The 19,250-nt window shown below is 39.0% G+C and overlaps 2 protein-coding genes across 2 annotated transcripts in view; both read right to left on the bottom strand.

Annotated features, from left to right (window-relative positions):
- Positions 1 to 6,038, bottom strand: part of LOC109439143 (olfactory receptor 1G1) — a 42,963-nt gene extending 36,925 nt beyond the window's left edge. Inside the window, exon 1 of the mRNA XM_074320417.1 lies at positions 5,132 to 6,038. Coding sequence (XP_074176518.1) covers positions 5,132 to 6,038 — 907 coding nt within the window. The remainder of the gene's footprint in view (positions 1 to 5,131) is intronic.
- An 11,684-nt stretch (positions 6,039 to 17,722) lies between these two features.
- Positions 17,723 to 18,978, bottom strand: LOC109439142 (olfactory receptor 1A1). Its single transcript, XM_019719373.2, has one exon. It carries the CDS (start codon positions 18,976 to 18,978, stop codon positions 18,040 to 18,042), a length of 939 nt encoding a protein of 312 aa, XP_019574932.1. The 3' UTR covers positions 17,723 to 18,039.
- Positions 18,979 to 19,250: the final 272 nt, after the last annotated feature.

Genomic DNA, 19,250 nt, shown 5'->3' with positions numbered 1-19,250 from the left:
ACTGTTGGAGTGATGTTAGCATCTTTATTTTTAACTTGAAGAACTTCCTTTAGCATTTCTTGAAAGGCAGGTCTAGTGGTGATGAACTTCCTCTGTTTTCATTTGCCTGGGAAAGACTTTATCGTTCTTTCCTTTTCGAAGGAAGGTTTTGCTGGGAATAATGTTCTCGGTTGACATTATTTTTCTTTCAGCACCTTAAATGTATAATATTACTCTTTCCTGGTCTGCATGGTGTCTTCTGAGAAATCAACCGATAGTGTTATGGGGATCCTTTGTATGTGATGGATTACTTTTTTCCTGATGCTTTCAAAATTATCTCATTGTCTTTGACTTTCGGCAATATTATTACAATGTATCTTTGTGTAGACCTCTTTAGGTTCAACCCATTGGGATATTTGGGCTTCATAAATCTGGAAGTCCATTTCCCTTCCCAGATTTGGGAAGTTTTCAGCCATTATTTCTTTAAGTACATTCTTACATCAGGTAATGATGGGAGTATGTTCTAAGAAATGAGTCATTAAGCAATTTTATTTGTTTGGACATCATAGAGTGCACTTGTACATACCTAGATAGTATAGCCTTCTACACACACACACACACACACACACACAACACACACACACACACACACATATATATATATACACATATTCATATTCTATTGCTCCTAGTCTACAAACCTGTACAGCATATTACTGTACTGAATACTGAAGGCAGTTGAACACAATGATAAGTATTTGTGTATCTAAACATATTAAACACAGAAAAAGTATAATAAAGATATAGTATAAAAGATAAAAAATGGTTGGCCTGTATAGGGCACTTACAACAAATGGAGCGTACAGCACTAGAAGTTGCTCTGAGTGAGTCAGTGAGTGAGTGGTGGGTGAATGTGAAGACCTAGGACATGACTGTACATTACTATAGACTTTATAAACTCTGTACACTTAGGCTACACTAAATTTATAAAAAATATTTTTCAGCTCTGCTATAATTTTATGGGACCATCATCATACAAGTTCAGACAATTAAGCTCGCGAACTCACCACTGTGCGCTTACAGTGGCAGCACTGTACAAACAGCTCAGTAAGGTTTCATAACGTTGATATATCAGTGTCTCATAGCTGTGTTTATGTTGACATGTGGTGGTATCTTGCTGAGTGGCAGTCATTATTGTTGTTGCATGTTTTTATGTGCCATTGCGAGAATGTCTGGAGCTTGAATTAGAGCATGGAACAAACATTACATTTCTTGTTAAACTTGACAAGAGTAGAAGTGAAATCAGGGACATGTTAGTCCAAGTTTATGGGGATAATGCTATGAAGAAAACGGTAGTGTACAAACGGATTAAATGTTTTTCTGAGGGAAGAGAATGTGTCTGATGAAGAGAGGTCAAGGCAGCCAGTAACAAGCAGAACTGATGAAAACATTGCAAAAATTCATCAAATTGTGTGTCAAAATTGTCGGCTGACTATGAGAAGCACAGCAGACCAAGTAAACAGTTAGGAAAATCTTAATTGAAAATCTTGGTATGAGAAAGGTGTGTGCAAAATGGTCCTGAAGGAGCTCACCGATGAACAAAAGCAAAGGAGAGTCGAATTTTGCCAAGACCTTTTTGAGAGGCAAGACGATATTTTGGGCTGTGTTATCATTGGTGATGAACATGGGTGTACCAATATGACCCTGAAACAAAGCGTCAAAGTGCACAATGGAAGTCAGCCAATTCTCCACGACCAAAAAAGTTCCTTCAGTCCAAATCAAGAGTCAAAACGATGTTGCTAACCTTTTTTGATATCAGAGGGATTATTCATTATGAATTTGTACCAGCTGGACAAAGTTGGTACCAAGTTTATTATGAATATTTGGAAGTGCTGAAAAGGCTGTGTGAAAAAGTTAGACCTGAACTTTTCGCCAACAATTCATGGCTCTTGCATCACGACAAGCATATGAGCACCAGCTCACATGGCACTGTTTATGAGGGAGTTTTTAGCCAGCAAACAAATAACTGTATTGGAACAACCTCCCTACACACCTGATCTGCCCCCCAATGATTTCTTTTTTTTTGCCTGAAGATAAAGCAAATATTGAAAGGAAGACATTTTGATGGCATTTAGGACATCAAGGGCAATATGACGACAGCTCTGTTGGCCATTCCAGAAAAAGAGTTCCAAAATTGCTTTGAAGGGTTGACTAGGCGCTGGCATCAGTTCATAGCTTCCCAAGGGGAGTACTTCGAAGGTGACCATAGTGATATTCAGCAATGAGGTGTGTAGCACTTTATGTAGGATGAGTTCACGAACTTAACTCAGACAAATTTCTCTTTTTAAATGCTCTGATGAATAAGTAGTAATAATATAGAAAATTTGTTATAACCCTAGATAATAGGAATAATTTTTAGTTTTTAATGCTCATGGAAAAATTATCACCCTTATCAATAATTATATTGGTTTATTGTATATTTATTAAGTAAATATAATAAAATGCTAGTAGATTTGTTGCTAGTAAAATGAATAACAACAATGAAACAGTATTGATGCAACCTTGGGGAAACAGTTACATTTTCATAACTGTTTGGCAGATAACTATTTGGCAGTATAGAACATGACCTTTAAAACTATCCATAAGTACAGGTGATGTCATTATTTTTAAGAATGTAGGCTAGTAGAATAAATCACATGAAAAAGTAGTGCTCATCATAATGTTGTTTTTTTAATATTTAAAAATTTGAATTAATCCTTAAACAGCATAGTAGGGCAATCTTTGACAAAACTATGGTGTGAGGGTGTATTGGCACACCTTAAAAAGTATGATTATGACAATTGTGTAAACTAGCTTGTTACAGGGACATTCATATACAAAATATAAATATTAAAGAGTAACATAATTTAAGATAAAAGGTAGAACTAAAAATATTGGTGAATATTAATTTAAACAGTGAAAATTGCATGTCTGTTAATTAAAAGGGAATATGGGATGATGCGGACCTGTGTATTATAAGTTTAAGTAAATTTTTACTTTAAATTTAAGTACTTAGTAAGCATAGTTTCAAAGATAGACTGAAATCTTCCCAGCATATGAATCCTGGTAAGTGGATGATGCTATATTAAACCCCACAATGTCCTCCAAAAGAATGATTTAAGCACAAGCTCCCTTCTAGTTTCACAGGGCAAGCTATAGGCAATTCCTTCTCGAGAGTGAATTGACATTATCTGCTGCTGCTCAGCTTTAATTTTAACAAGGACCACCACCACAATAGCTGACATTTATTGAAAATGTACTGTATACTAGGAATTAACTCTGTGCATGTTTACATGCATGTCTAATTTATCACAAACAATGCTTTACATACATTACCATATTCAGACTTCCTGACAACACAATGAGGTAGGTTATACTCATTTTGAAAGTAATTTCCCAGGGTCACACAGCTTACAAGTGGCAAAGTCAGGGTTGGAACTTGCTTCAGTTTAACTCTAGAGCCACTGCTGTCTACCACTTTGCTGCACTACTTTTTATTGTAAGGTAAACAGGGAACAGGTGATCTGGCTGTCAACAAGTAACTTCCACTGGCGAGATATTATCTTCAGTAATCACAACCTGCGTCACTGCATCAGGCAACCAGATACTTAAAGGGAAACAGACAAGAATGAAAAATAGTACCCAGTAATAGTTTTTATTTTCTTATAGAATTTAATTGATTATGGTGAACCTTATTGTACATACTCATATATTTGCCCTAACTTTTACTGACTTATATTTCCAACAACTTTTACAGAGTCAGCTTTTTGGTAACCATCAGCAATAATCAATGTATTATGAAGATGTTGACCTGAGTTGATCTTGAGAGAAATACAGGACAGTGGGCTAACTGTGGACCATATAAGTTATGAACAGGTGATGGTGGTCCTGAATGCTAAGATGAATAATTTGAACTTTATTCTGCAGGCAGTATAAAGCCGCTGGAGATTTTTTATAGGTTGGTGGTCAGGGTGATATAACCGTATTCTATGAAGATTAATCTGATTGTGGTGTGAAGAATAGATTGAATGGGGAGAGAATGGGGACCAGAGAACTTCTAGAAGGGTGTGTCAATCATTCAGGTAAGAGATTATGAAGTGTCCATAAAAATCATTCTTTCCTGGCTCCTAACTTTATGATTGCAATTATGCCAGTTTTGTATAGCACATATTAATGATGCCAGGCATTATGCCAAGTGGTAAGCACTGGGGCTGCAAAGATGAAACTGACATGGAAGGAGTTTCCCTAAAGATGAAAATGATGTTTTCACGTGAAATTTAAGATGTTAGGAAAAATGGGGGTCTTAGATATTCGGTAAAATATTGCAGTAGGTCTAAAAGTCTTGGGCCCGGCCCGGTGGCTCAGGCGGTTAGAGCTTCATGCTCCTAACTCCGAAGGCTGCTGGTTCGATTCCCACATAGGCCAGTGGGCTCTAAACCACAAAGTTGCCAGTTCAATTCCTCGAGTCCCGCAAGGGATGGTGGGCAGCGCCCCCTGCAACTAAGATTGAACACGGCACCTTGAGCTGAGCTGCTGCTGAGCTCCCGGATGGCTCAGCTGGTTGGAGCGTGTCCTCTCAACCTCAAGGTTGCCGGTTTGACTCCCGCAAAGGATGGTGGGCTGTGCCCCCTGCAACTAGAAATGGCAACTGGACCTGGAGCTGAGCTGCGCCCTCCACAACTAAGATTGAAAGGACAACAACTTGACTTGGAAAAAAGGCCTGGAAATACACACAGTTTCCCAATAAAGTCCTGTTCCCCTTCCCTAATAAAATCTTTTTTTTTAAAAAAAGAGTCTGGCCATTAATCTAAGAAAATAAAATTCCATTAAAAAAAAAATTTAAAAGTCTTTAGTACCTAAAGACTCCATCAAATCCTTTGCAGTCCCAGTTTCTGTTCTCTCAGCATAGGGCCTTCACAGACATGGGGCGGCCCCCCTGAGGCACAAATATTTCAAGTTCACATCACAGGTCCTGGAAGTGAGGTCTCCACTTTCTCTTCCTCTCTCACTCTTCACCGCTTAATTGTGGGGAATGCAATTGGGTGGAGACCTTTATATTGGATGTGAAGTCAGTACCTCTGAGCAGAATGAATTTTCCTAACCCAAATTAGTTTCCTCAGGGAAGACTTGATATCTCTGTTCCTCAAACTGTAGATAAAGGGATTCAGCATTGGAGTTACCACTGTGTACATCACTGATGCCACTGTGCCTTTCTGTGCCGAGCGGGTTGAGGGGGGACTGAAATAAACACAAAAGGAAGTCCCAAAGAATAGGGAGACCACGGAGAGATGAGAGCTGCAGGTAGAAAAGGCTTTCCGCTTGCCCTGAGCTGAGGGGATCTTCAGGATTGTTGAGAAAATATACGCGTAAGAGATAATCAGGCAAAGCACACAAACCAGGCCTGCGAGACCCCCGATGGTGAAGATTACCAGCTCATTGATGAAGGGGTCTGTGCAGGACAGACTCAGGAGGGGGTTGATGTCGCAGAAGAAGTGGGGGATCTCATGGTCTGCACAGAAAGACAGGCTGTTCATCAAGAGTGTGTGCAGGAGGGAATGGAGGGCATTCACCGTCCAAGAAGCAGACACTAGGAGGACACAGAGCCCCGGGCTCATGACCAGGATGTAATGGAGTGGGTGGCATATGGCCACATAGCGGTCATAGGCCATGACAGCTAAGAGGAATGCCTCCAGCATCACAAACAGCATGAAAAAATACAGCTGTGATAGACACCCTGCGTATGAGATGGCCTGATTCTGGATCCATATGTTTGCCAGCATCTTGGGGACTGTGGTGGACACAAAGCAGGCATCAGCGAGGGAGAGGTTGGCCAGGAAGAAGTACATAGGAGTGTGGAGTTGAGCATCGGTGACGATAGCCAGGATGATGAGGAGGTTGCCCGCCACGGTGATCAGGTACATGGACAGGAACAGCCCGAAGAGAACCTCCTGCTGTTCTGGCTGCTCAGAGAGCCCCAGGAGGAAAAATTCTGAGCTGCTGCTCAGGTTTTCCCATCCCATTTGTCTGTGAGCAGCAAGTCGGGTTAATTGAATGAAGCTGATAAGCCCTGGACTGTGAGCTCTGAAAATTACGCAGTATTCCAATGTTGATCTTCTAGTATGAAGTGGAATCATTGGAAATCTCCAATATTTAACTGCTTGGGACCTATAAAAATGATAGTTTCATATAGTTCAACTGAATATTTGCAAATAATATTGCATGGTACCATGCTTGGTACCATGGGAAACCAAAGGTTTGTTTGGAATGGGAGAGAGGTGTTTTTTTGTTTGCTTTTTTTTCTTTCTTTTTTTTTTTTTTTTAAATTTCAGGTGTACAAAACAATGTAATAGACACAGAGTGATAACCTCCTTCCCCCAATCTACTACCCCTCTGATATCATATACAGCTGTTACAACTCCATTGACTCTATTCCCTATGCTGTACTCCACATCCCGTGAATATATATATATATATACATATATGGCCAAAAAAATGTATACACATTTTAAGAAAGGAAAAAACTGTATTAAAATTTTAATACTCAATATATACCGATAACAAAAGATGAATACAGTCACATTTGACTTCTGCAATTATAAGAGGTGCTCAAAGTGGTTACCATCAGCATAATTTTAATAGCTTTGAGTTAATGGAGTGCTTGCCATAGGAATACGTAGTTAACATTATGGTTACAGAGGCATAAAGATGTTAAACAAAACAGATACACTCTTCCTAAGTGAAATTCTGGGAATGGAACAGTGTTTCAGTTGAGGAATTAACCCAAAGAATCAGTTTTCTCCTGTGCTACTTTTTCCCCTCTGAGGTTAAACATGTCCTACAAATCTGTCAGCCCCAACTGCACCACTGAAATTACTACTCACCAGACAATAGTGGCATCTGTGTTATTCTCTTACTGACCATGAGTATCTCTCAGCTAACTATCTTCCTCTTGGATGTAGATACCCCAGCTCATGCTGCATGCTGCTATCCTCTCATTAAAAAACCCAACAAAGGGAAAAAAAATAGGAAGCCCAGAAAGAGAGCACAGTATATATCAGATTTTGGTCTGGTAAAGGTGACATTGCCCATTGGTAGGAAAGGGAAGAGGGATGAAATCAATGGTGCTGGGATAAGCTAGTTAAGTCTTTGGGGAAAATTAACTTAGAGTCACACCTCACAGTGTTTACTGAATAAACTTCAGGTTGCTAAGGCATTATATCTACAGATAGAGCTATAAAGCAACTGCAAGAAAATATTGAACAATAACTATTTGAGCTCAGGACAAGGGTAGCACTTCTAACTAAAAGGAATGGAAGCAACGATGAAGGAAAAACATTGGTTTAATCAAATGAAATAAAAAATTTCTCCCTTTAAAGGAAAAGATCACACACAAAGTAAAAAGGCAAGCAAAAAGTTGGAAGCTCTTTTAACATACATTATAGAAAGAATTAACATTCTTAAAGAGTAATTAATAATTTTAATTAATAAATAAAGGACATGCCCCCAATAGAAAAATGAATAAATAATCACTAAGCCTTAAATCACATCCAGCATGGGTAGAACTGGATCTAGTCTCAATCATTTAATTCCAAGACTTGTGCTTTCCATGCTCTACGTGGTCTCTCCATAAATCACCATACTTTGTCTGCTAGCAGCTGAAATCTCCAAGGTTGCCCACTTGTGTGCAATTGGCCAAAACATGAACATAATGGAGGGTGGCTCTTCCACTTTCTCTCAAGAGTCCCTACACTACTCAGGGCTGTGTTTATTAGACGTTGTATTCCCCACACCCCAAAGACCTAGCTCTAGGTGTAGTGTGGGGCTTAGTGCGTATTTGTACATGGCTGCTTTAGTACACCTTTCCTAATGTTTCTCCTGAGTACAGTCATGTCTGCGGTTCCAGGGCCCCAACAGCTATTGCTTTTTCCACTGCCCAGAGCTGACTGTCACTTCTCCTTCACTCAGAGCAGAAGGCCTCTCATTGACTTATGGAAGATCAAAAAGGCCCCAGAATCTTGTCTCTTGACCATTTCTGACTCAGCAGACACAGAACCCTCAGCCCTAATTACCCACCACTTTCCCTTTTAGCTCCCTGAGTTACAGACCAGAGACCTTACTTCCTCTTTTCTTTTCCCATTTGCTACTGTTTAGCCCCAATGTTTAGGCTATCTTTTGCCATATGAATACCTAGTACTTTATTGAAACATAAACTCATTCAGTGTGTTGTCCTTTTCATATGGGGTTAGTGGACATTTTTCCAGGCTTGTTATAAACTATAACTCCTACCACTCAAAACAAATTTGTTCTTATATTTTATATTAGCTATGTGCTGTTTTAGCACATAAATTTTCTGTGGTTGATTATAATTTTCAGTGAACTTAACTTGGATGCTTTCTGGATTCAGGTTCAAGTTGAAAACAGAAACGAAATTTAGAGAACCTGTGTTTTCCACTGATGAGGAAAAAGCATCCAGAGGAAAGAAGTAAAACTAATAAGGTTAAAAACAGAGGGAATAAGGTGGTGTTGGTGTTGGTGGTAGGGGATGGGACTGAGTGATCAGGACATTTCTCAAACTCCTATTCCCATATTCATTCCAGATATAAACATTTTAACCCCACCTCTCCAGATAATATATATACTTTGTTGACTAGTATGTTTGTTGAAAATCTCTGGAAGAATAAACAGGAAACCAATAACAGTGATTACTTATTAGAGGTATGGGAATTGGGTGGATGAGGCACAGGAGAGGGAAGGAGATTTTTATGTTTACCTTTTAGTACATTTTTTTTAAGTCTCATTGGTGTGTTTTCTTTTAAAGTATAGTTGTTAGACAATCTTATAATGATTACATTAGTTTTGGGTGTACAATACAGTGAGACATTTAAGCTGAGTGAATGTACTACTTATTGAAAAATAAATTAAGGAAAACATTTCCCCAAACCAAACCATGGGTTCATAAAATGTATAAAATGAAAGACAATGCAGAATAATGCAGCTTCTCTTTTCTGGAGATTCCATAAATAGCAGAGAAATTTGTGTGGTTGGGGCCACATCCCTGTAATGCCTTAATGCAGTGTGGGGTCATGAGTGTACACATTCGTGTATTTGTGTGTGGGTGGGTGTGTGAGTGTGTATGTGTCTCCTGCAGAGGCTGGAGGTTGAATGAAAGAGATCATCTCAGAGACCTATTTGAAGAGAAGTCACTGTTGATTCCTGTTCCCTGTTCTCCTTATAGCATATTCATATGACTCTCGTTGTCTGTAAGATTTTAAAGACCTGGGTCTCTGCCTCTTTTAGCCACTAAAGTAGCCCAGTATCATCAATGTTGTTACAGGACTATCTGTGAAAGCTATGCTCCCAGCTAACCACAGAGTGAGATGGGCAGAGGCGGAAGAGGGAGAAAAATGAAGCAAAATGGAGTCTTGTATCCTCTATCCTACTACTTACCCTGCTGTTCTTACCAGTTGCTGAGGGTGCTACTGGCAGGCTTCTGTCTGCTTCACATGCATCTCTCCCACTGGATGGCCAGAAGAAGGTGACAGGAACTTCTTTTAAAGGCACCAAAAGGAAATTTGCTTCATGCTCTGGATATATTGAATAATGATTTTTGTCATCACTGTGTCTGCTCAGTTTCCCCCTTTTGCCTTACAGTATTAGAGAACTTATTTTTGTCCATTCTGAGAAAAAGGGACAAGAGAACCAGGTTAAGAGTATGAGCATGCCAGTATATGGCATCCTGGGAAGCTGCATTCACAGAACACATAGAGCCTAATAACCAACGCACAGTGTCCCTTCTCTAGTTATTTTAGAATTTGCTGCTAGTGTCTGCCCCTTTTACTTGTTCATAGAACCCATGAGAAATACATTCTTGTCATTTCATCAGCACCCTTAGAATTAAGGTTCTGCTATTCTTAGCTGTCGGTTGGAACAGGCTCAAGATCTGTTAAATTGAAGATAATTAATTCTGGGAAGTACCCAAAACCCAAGAGGATAGAGAATCCAGGGCTGTGTCCCTGCTGTGAGTTGGTCCAAGAGAGACTAAGGCATTAGGGACCTGTCTATGACATCTCTGTGGTCCTAGCAGGATCCTAGCATTGCATTCACTAGCAAAGCAACAAAGTAAGCTTTGGTTGTTTCATTTAGTCTTGTGATTTCCCCCCTGGAACTTTTCAGGGGGTTGTAAACAGTGGCCTTCAGCACCATGAAAAAAGGCCAGATGAGGTGAACCACTTTTGGACTCAGAGAGTACTTTACCATCTTGTCATCTAGACATGAAAATCCTAGTTCAGGTTGGTGCAGCCCCACTTGTACTATGTATACCTTCTTTGAGCTGGGGAGATCCAGGGTAAGAAGCTGGGCATTCATCATCATGGCAGGTGCAACCTGAACCCTACCCTTGTAGATGTTGTATGAGCAGACCTATGGGGCAGGTGAAAGCTGAAATGACAATCAGCAAATGGAATCTCTTCTTTCTCCTGTAGAAATGGTCTCATAATAGCACCTCTTCCCCAAGTTTATCTAATCAAGGACACAGAGAATAGAAAAGCATAGCATATGGGAGACCTGGGAGTATGGCTTATTTTGGGGGTCTCTTTGGGACAGTGGCCAATTTCTTGTGTGTTCTAGAACTGCTGGCCTGATATAACCTTAAATCAGTAGTCCAATGGTTTAAATATACAATTTCATTTTATTGAACACAATAACAACCACATAATTCCATACTAAAAAAAATCTAATTTAATTTCTTTTCTACTGTGAGCAAAAGGAAAAGAGCGAATTAGTCCTATAAGAAGAACATGTAACACAGCTTGAAACATTGGTATTTGATATTCACAATCCATTGACCAAAGTGGAATGGCAACTGGCACAGCTGAATGGACAGTGATTGGGAAGACAGCAAGGAAGGTGTTGGAGCTCGGAAAATATCTGTGCTGAGTTCTTCTTCCTATACCACATCCTCTTCTCTTAGAATCTAGAGAGGCAGAACATAAAGAGAGCCCATATGTAACCCATGTTGCCTCAATTTGACCAGATTAGCATCTCCAAAGCCCCCCTTTATCTTTTGTTCCTCAGTCCTGTACCTAGAGATGTATAGCATCTTGCAAGTTATCTAAAGATTGAAGTCAGGTAGTCTGGGACTGAATTCCAGCTGTGGGAACCTGCACACGTTTCATAAGTTCTTTAAGCCCCAGTTTCCTCATCTTAATGATCCCTGAATCAATCGTGCATGTAACAGATTCCAGCTAGTGATAATAGAATTGAACTGTTGCCCAAGAGGAAGAGTTTTTAGTTTGATTTCAGCCACATTATGTGCCTGCTGAAACAAACAAGTAAACAAACAAACCTTGACATTTTGGAAAAATATTATATAACCCAAAGTCTGCATAATATAATATCCACAATGTCCAGGAATCAATAAAATTACTGGACATATGAAGAAACTGGAAAACAAGAGCCATTCTCAAGAAAAAAGACGTTCAGTGGAGACCAACCATGAGATAATTTAGTTGTTAGAATTATCAGATAAAGCTTTTAATGCCACTATTATAACTGTGCTCCATGAAGTAAAGAAAAATATGCAATCAATGAAAAAATTATAGGAAATCTCAGTAGAAAAATTAAAACTATAGAAAGAACCAAATAGAAAGTCTAGAACTGAAATTTACAATTATGTGAAATACAAATACTCTGACTAGCCTTAATTACACAATTGAGATGGCAGAGGGAGTAGGAGAACTTGAAGATAAATAAATCTCTATAATCTGAAGCCAGAAGGAAAAATTATTGAACACAAATTAACAGAACCTTAGGAACAAGTGTGACAGTGTCTAAAAGTTTAATATATTTGTAATTACAGTCTAGGAAGCAGAGAATGGAAGTAATTAGGAAGAAAAATTATGACCAACATTTCCCCAAATATATAGAAGACATAAACCTACAGATTCAAGAAGACCAGTGAAACTGAAATAGGATAAATTCAAAGAAAAGTGCACATAGGCAAATTTTAGTCAAACTGCTGATAAAGATAAAGAGAATATTCTGAAAGCAGCCAGAGAACATGACAGTTTACATATAGAAGAACAATGATTTAAATTACTGTGTAGTATCAGAAGAAATAAAGGAGGCAAGAAGACAGTAGAACATATCTTTAAGTGCTAACAAACAAACAAAACCCAAGCCATCAACCAAGAATCTATATCCAGAGAAAATACTTTTCAAGAATGAAAATAATTTTGAGATAGAAGAATACTAAGAGAATTATTTGCCAAAAGAACAAAACAATGAGAAATACTTAAAGAAAATGTTTCAGGCTTAACGGAAGTAATATCCTACAAAAATTTGGATTTTTAAGAAGAAATGAAGAGTGTTATAAATAGTAAAAGTCTAGGCAAATATAAAAGTCAATGTTTTCTTATTAATTTCTTTAAAATACGTATGATCATTTAAAGAAAAATTATAACATTGATTTGGCCACTTGTAATGTATGTAGATGTCATATATATGACAACTATAGCAAAAGGCAGGTGGAAGGGTAAATGGAACTACGTAAATGCAAGAATTCTGCATTTTCCATGAAGTGGTATGGCATTCAGTGCAAATGGACTGCAAAAAGTTAAGATGTCTGTTGAAATCCCCAGTAACAAATGAAAAATAAGTCAAAGAGGAATAACTAAGAAGGCAACAGATAAGTTAAACAGGAATATAAAAAATGATCAAGGACAGTAGCCTCCCCCTGCCATCTGAAGTTTCACTTTCTGCAGTTTCAGTTACCTGGGGTCAACTTGGTCTAAACACATCAAATGGAAAATTCCAGAAATAAACAATTCATACGTTTTAAATTGTGTACCATTCTGAGCAGCGTGATGAAATCCCATACTGTGGTGACTTATAGGATGGCGATGGGTGAGGCAGAGCAAGAAGTGTCAAGGACGATGCCTAAAGTCCAGGAGTAATTTTATTGGTTACTCTGGAAGACCATCATTTTCCCCACTATTTATAATATTTATTTAAACTTATTATTATATAATATTTCAAATATATGAGTATAAAAATAGAAAGATACAACAAAACTCCTTTCTTATTTATATTTTTATATTATGTATACATACATTTTAACATACATGTTTTATATTGTATAATTCATCTATTATAGTTTAATTGCATGCCCGCTCCAAATTACTGTGACAATACACTCTGCTATGTGCTTTGGCTGATTAAAAAAAGGAGACAAACATAGTTTGATATCAATTCTAGATTGTACTTGTTTTACTTCCCCAACTAGAATCCTCATTCTGCATCATGGCCTCCTTTCTTAAAATTTAGTCATTTTACAAGAGTCTCAGCCTTTAGTCTCATATTCTTAGATGACTTCATCCATTTCATAACTTTATTTATCAACTCCACTCTGATCCATGCTCTGTTAATTTTATTCTAAAGTTTCATGTCTCTCATTCTACTATTTGTTTGGATACCTCCTTGAAATCATGCCCAAAAAGGAACTAATTTTTTTTTAATTACACTCTTGTTCACTATTTTCATTACAGACATCATTCTTCTTTTAGTGGCTCAGCCTCAAAACCTAGAAAACACCCCCTTGCTTACTACTTTCATACTAATTACCACGTCCTATTGTTTCTTTTTCCACATTACTTTGGCATCTAGGTCTTTATATGTTCACTATTTTTCATATTGTTCTAAATTCTTTAGAGCTTTTTAGATTCTTTAGAGTTTCCTAATGAACCTCCTGGTCTCACCACTCTTCCCTGCTCCCTTTCTTCCCTCTCTCTATTGAATCTTAATTCAACACAAACTCTCATCATTGCTTCACACAGAGCTGTTATTATCTATCTGTTTATCTATCTATCATCTAATCTGTCATCTATCTAGATAATATTGTAAATACCCCTAGATCTACCATGCAACCTCAAGGTTAGGTCTTTAATAATAACTTAACATCTAACTACATTGTAACCCCAGTTGCATGCTCCTGACTCTCCGCTCTTGAATTTCTTCTCATTCTGAATTCTATGCTCATCTTCGCCTCGCTTTTGTTTTTAATGCATTTTTATTACATATATATCTGTTCCCAGAAAGTTTATGTTTTGATTTCTTTAGCTGTTTATAACCTTATAAAAGGGTATCAATAATCTTTTGGGATTTACATTTTAAAATATTACTATTATGTTACTAAGATTCAGTCACATGTAGCATATCTCTGTGGGCCATTCAGAAAAAGAGAGATTTCTCTACTGGCTGGAGTGACGGGCCAATTACCAAGGACATTTTGTTGCTGCTACACAATGGGATGGGGTAAGGAGGACCATGTGTAGAACGATGTCTGGCATGCCTCTTGTATTTCCATATGCAATAACAGAGACTAATAGCAGCTACAGCAAGCGCCCCCCCCCAAAGGGGAGTACTATGGAGGACTCACACCCTCCAGGAATGAAAGCTTGTGTCACCTCAGTAGGTGAAGACCAAGTGGCAGCAGCTCCTCTCAGAGATCTGAGCGTTAGATATGTGATCATACCTCTTCTGAGCTCCTAGGTCCTGGTAACACCACATTTCCCTTTTGTGATGAGGGCATGTAACTTCTTCTAGCAGTTTATAATTCTGGGGTACGTTGATATTGTCTTTTTTCTCCTTTAGTCTCTTTTAGGACACACCTATATATCTACTTCCCTGTATTAAGTCCTCTCGGTTTAAAAATACCAGATGCGATTTCTGTTTCCTGAATGGAGCCTTACTGACCTGAACTGACCTCCCAGATATAAACACTTTTCTACACTTAGTCCATCCCTGGGCATTGGTACATGAAGTAATTTAAATTATAGTGTCAAAATTATTCCGGGACAGCATGTTTGACAGAATCAAAGAGAGATGGCTGAGACCATGACTTGATATATAGGTGTAATGACTTTTATTTGCATTTAAAGGTATAAACATATCGATTCTTATGATTGTTGTAGGAAATACAGTAGGGGAGGTCAACTTCTCTTGTTTAAATGTAAACAGAGGAATAATGTCAGATTGATAGAACAGTTAAGTGGTTTGGAAGTCTTCTAAGAGTTTACATCTTCAGCTTTTTTATACTATCTTTTGGCACTTAATATTTCACTATGGGAAATAGTTTAGCTATCTCATATCATTTGGCTTTCTTGAGTTCACCCATAACAAGAAAATTAACCTTGCTGCATTCCATATTTAAACATAATGTTGCAGGATTCATTTATTAATTTAATAAAAACTTATTAAGTAGTTACTATATGTCAGCACTGCCTAAGTGCTGAAGATAAAGCCGTGAACAAAACAGATCCCCAATCTTTACATGCTCATGGGGAGAGATAGAATAAATTTATGTAATGTTTTCATTGGCCAACTTTGAAAATTCCTTAAATGAGGTACTTTTTTTTTTTTTTTTGGTTTTTAGGGTTTTCTTTTTTTCTTTTTCGCTTGTTCTCCACAGCTGCTTTTCTTAAGAACGACTGAAAAAAACCTACTTCATATACAGCTCCCATAACCGCGATTTGCACGTGGGTGTGATATTGGTTGGGTTCTGCTTCCGAAATGCCAAGGTGACTCACGCGGGGACACCCCGGGGCGGGGCGCAGGAGTTTCTCGGGTGGCAGGCGGGGTCGCTGCGCCATGTCGCTGCGCCGCTGCGAGCCGACCCGAGACATTGCAGGGAACGTGACCTGCCGAGTGCAAAGTCCCTGGGTTTCGGAAATCCCCGGCTGGCCTGGCCGCGGCGGTAAAACAGGTAGGGAAAAAAGAGAACTGGCAGTCTGCAGCCTTGGCGGCGGGCCAAGTGCCGAGTGCTCAGAGCCCGGGGGGCGGAGCCGCAAGAGAGGCCGCAGGAAACCGGCGGTGGCAGCTGCCGTCGCAGGCGCGGTCCACACCCCCGGCCCGTCCAGCCAGCGAGCGAGTCTGGAGCCCGGGCATCCATGGGGCGCCGCTTCCACCCGGCTCCGACCCCGACCACAACCACGGCCTGCGGCGTTCGCCTGTCCTGACCTGGTACTTGGGACTTCGAGAGAGAATCGGGCGGCCGGGAGAGGTAACCGCTGCATCCCGGTGCAGTCTGCCCGGGGCTCCTCGGGGCACGGGTTGTGGATGCGCTTTTGGCAGTGACTTGCGGGCTGGACCCGTCGACTTGGCATTGGTTTTGCAGCGGTCCTGGAGGGCAGTGTGTTGGCCGTTTATGCTCACTGTGTAGGTTTTGAAATGCTGGGAGTTGAGGTTGCCGCGCCAGATGTTAAGGTGACAGCCCTGGATTCCTCCAGCCCGAGGTACCTTCATTTTTTCCATGATCTGGTCATTCATTCACACAGATTTATATGCATTTGTAATCAAATCCTTTTTGCTTAAAAAGAAGATCATTGGGATTGTTCTCATCCTTGGTACATTTTAGAGACCCAAAGCGCATCAAAAGGTGAATTATATCATCTTCCAACATCCATGGACAAATTCTTGGCAATGTGAATTATCTGTACAAGATAATAATTTTATATTTATTTTTACTGGCAGTTAAAAATAGTAGATAACAAAACAACTTGCACACTGTTCTAAGATACATTCAATCAGCCTCTTCAAAATGTTATGCTGTTTAGAAACACGATATTTAAGGACAATATTATATATATATATATATATATATATATATATATATATATATATATATATATATAATATATAATATATTTTGGGTAACTGTGTTTATTCCAGGACCCATCAGCTCCAAGTCAAGTCATTGTCCTTCAATCTAGTTGTGAAGGGTGCAGCTCACTGGCCCATGTGGGAATCAAACCAGCAAACTTGTTGGTAAGAGCACTGGCTCTAACCAACTGAGCTAACCGGCTGCCCCAATCATTTATATTTTATTAATATTTTGAAAAAGTTTTATAATTTTCTCATGAACAGAATCAAATTATAGGTAGTGGAGTTCCTTAATGGGAATTTAGTGACCTGCTGGATTAACTGCCTCTGTTTTGGTGAATATCACCTACATAATCAGGGTTGGCCATCCAAAATAAAAGTCTCCTCTTCCCTGGCCGTGCTGGAGAAACATGGTCACATCATTTTCAGTACTTCTCTTTCTTCACTTGTTATTTGGGATCCAAATTTTTTGTCTCTGTGGCTCTATTTCATGTTATAATTAATTAAATCAGCACTTCTGCATTAATTAAATCAGAATATTTATTATTTAAAAATGCAACAACTCTATTGATGAGTATCATTTTAGTAAGATTTTAGGGAGAGTCATATGCTTTTTAGAAACAGTCTAGTTTAATCCACAATATAGCAAAAACAATAATATCTCCCCAGGTCAGTTCCATTAAAGATTTTAATGGATGGCTAAATATTGTCTAATCTGATTATGTCTGATAATTCTCAGATTACATTTCAGAGACTGATATTTTCATTTGTTCATCTAACTTTCCACCAAGAATTATTGGATACACTTAATAAGACCAAGATTATGAAAGGTACAGTGATGTGTTAAGACTTGCCCTCATGAGGGATATAAATGATAAATGTTTAACTATGACATTGTTTTGTACACCTGGACTAGTAAAAAAAAAAGTGAAAAAAAAAGACTTGCCCTCAGAAGATTGCAAGCATAGTAGGGGTAGTTAAACATGATATAGTTCAATAAAAATTGATATTTGATTAGTGATTTATAGCTTCAAATAAAGAATTATCATTATGCTTACATCCTGTGATAGGCAGATGTTATTTTTTCTAAATATAGATGTAGCAGCTGAGTCTCAGACCTTCTCAACATTAGTCTGATAGTACAACAGCTGGGACATGAGCCCAACAGTCCAGTGCTGCCATTCTGCCAAAGGACAATCATGTGTACAGAGTGGTAATTTCAATAAGATGTCTCATAAATTGTTATATAATTTTAGAGAAGACTTCCTAACTGGACATATCAAAGGTGGCTTCTTGGAGGGGGAGGACATTGGGGATAGATTTTCAAGTGCCTCCTAATTAGTAACTGCAGTCTCCAATATGAGCTCACATTGGTAATGAGGAGATTCTCTTGCTGAACAATTTCCTCAGGGCAGCCTTCATGTCCCTATTTCTCAGACTATAGATGAAAGGATTTAACATCGGGGTCACTGCCATGTACATTACACTCATCACAGCATCCTTTAGATTGTAACTAGTCAGGGGACGGAAATACATTCCCATGACTGTCCCATAAAACAAAGAAACAACTGTGAGGTGGGAGCCACAGGTGGAGAAGGATTTGAGCACACCCTTGCTGGATGAAACACGTAAGACCACGGAAAAGGCCCCAACATAGGATATGACAATGCATAGTAACGGCACAGAGAAAACACCAACCCCTAAATACATCATCTTCACATTAAAGTGGGTGTCAGAACAAGACAACTGGAGCAAAGGGGTAATATCACAGTAGAAGTTGGCCACTTCCTGGTTGCCACAGAAGGACAGACTAGCTGTAAGCAGAGTGTGAAGGAGGGCATTAGCATTTCCAACCACCCAAGACCCAACAACTAGCAGGACACAAGTCGTTGGGCTAATTATTGTTGTGTAATGAAGTGGGTGGCTGATGGCCATCGCACGATCATATGCCATTGCAGCCAGAATATAGCTATCTGTATTACCCAAAGCAATCATGAAATACATCTGTGTTAGGCATCCCCCAAAGGAGATGATATTGGTGCTCAAGATATGGTTGGTCAGTGTCTTCGGGATGGTTACAGAAGAGAGGAAGATGTCAACAAAGGAGAGGTTAGCAAGAAAAAAATACATGGGCTTGTGAAGGTGAATGTCAGAGCAAATAGCCAAGATGATGAGCAGATTTCCAATCAGTGTGATGGGGTAAATGAACAGGAAAAGGATGAAGAAGAAATCTTCCTGTTTCCGCTGACCGCTAACTCCCAGAAGGATGAAATCCAGGGTAGAGGACTGGTTTTCTTCCCTCATGGTTCCTTTATTAAGAAAGGGGAGAAGAATCCAGAATTATTAGGGAAGTTACTGTGTATAATGATCTTCCTTAGCCAACAGTTTGTCTCAAGTGATCAGCCACCTCTACAATTGAGTTTACTAAATCCAGAGAAAGCCAACATTTTGGGGAAATATCTTTGTTCATCAGTGGGACTAAATGATAGCCCTGGACACTCATGTCTAAGAAGTGAGCAATCTTTGAATCAGAAGTGCCCATCCTCCCCCATCCCAACACCACCATCCAAACACCT

Source organism: Rhinolophus sinicus, linkage group LG15, assembly GCF_036562045.2.
Source record: "Rhinolophus sinicus isolate RSC01 linkage group LG15, ASM3656204v1, whole genome shotgun sequence".
In the NCBI taxonomy this organism is placed as follows: Eukaryota; Metazoa; Chordata; class Mammalia; order Chiroptera; family Rhinolophidae; genus Rhinolophus; species Rhinolophus sinicus.
This window is presented reverse-complemented; position numbering and strand designations above follow the sequence as displayed.

Bases quoted from the DNA above. Each gene is read 5' to 3' on its own strand.
- LOC109439142 (XM_019719373.2), bottom strand. From the start codon at position 18,978: ATGAGGGAAGAAAACCAGTCCTCTACCCTGGATTTCATCCTTCTGGGA.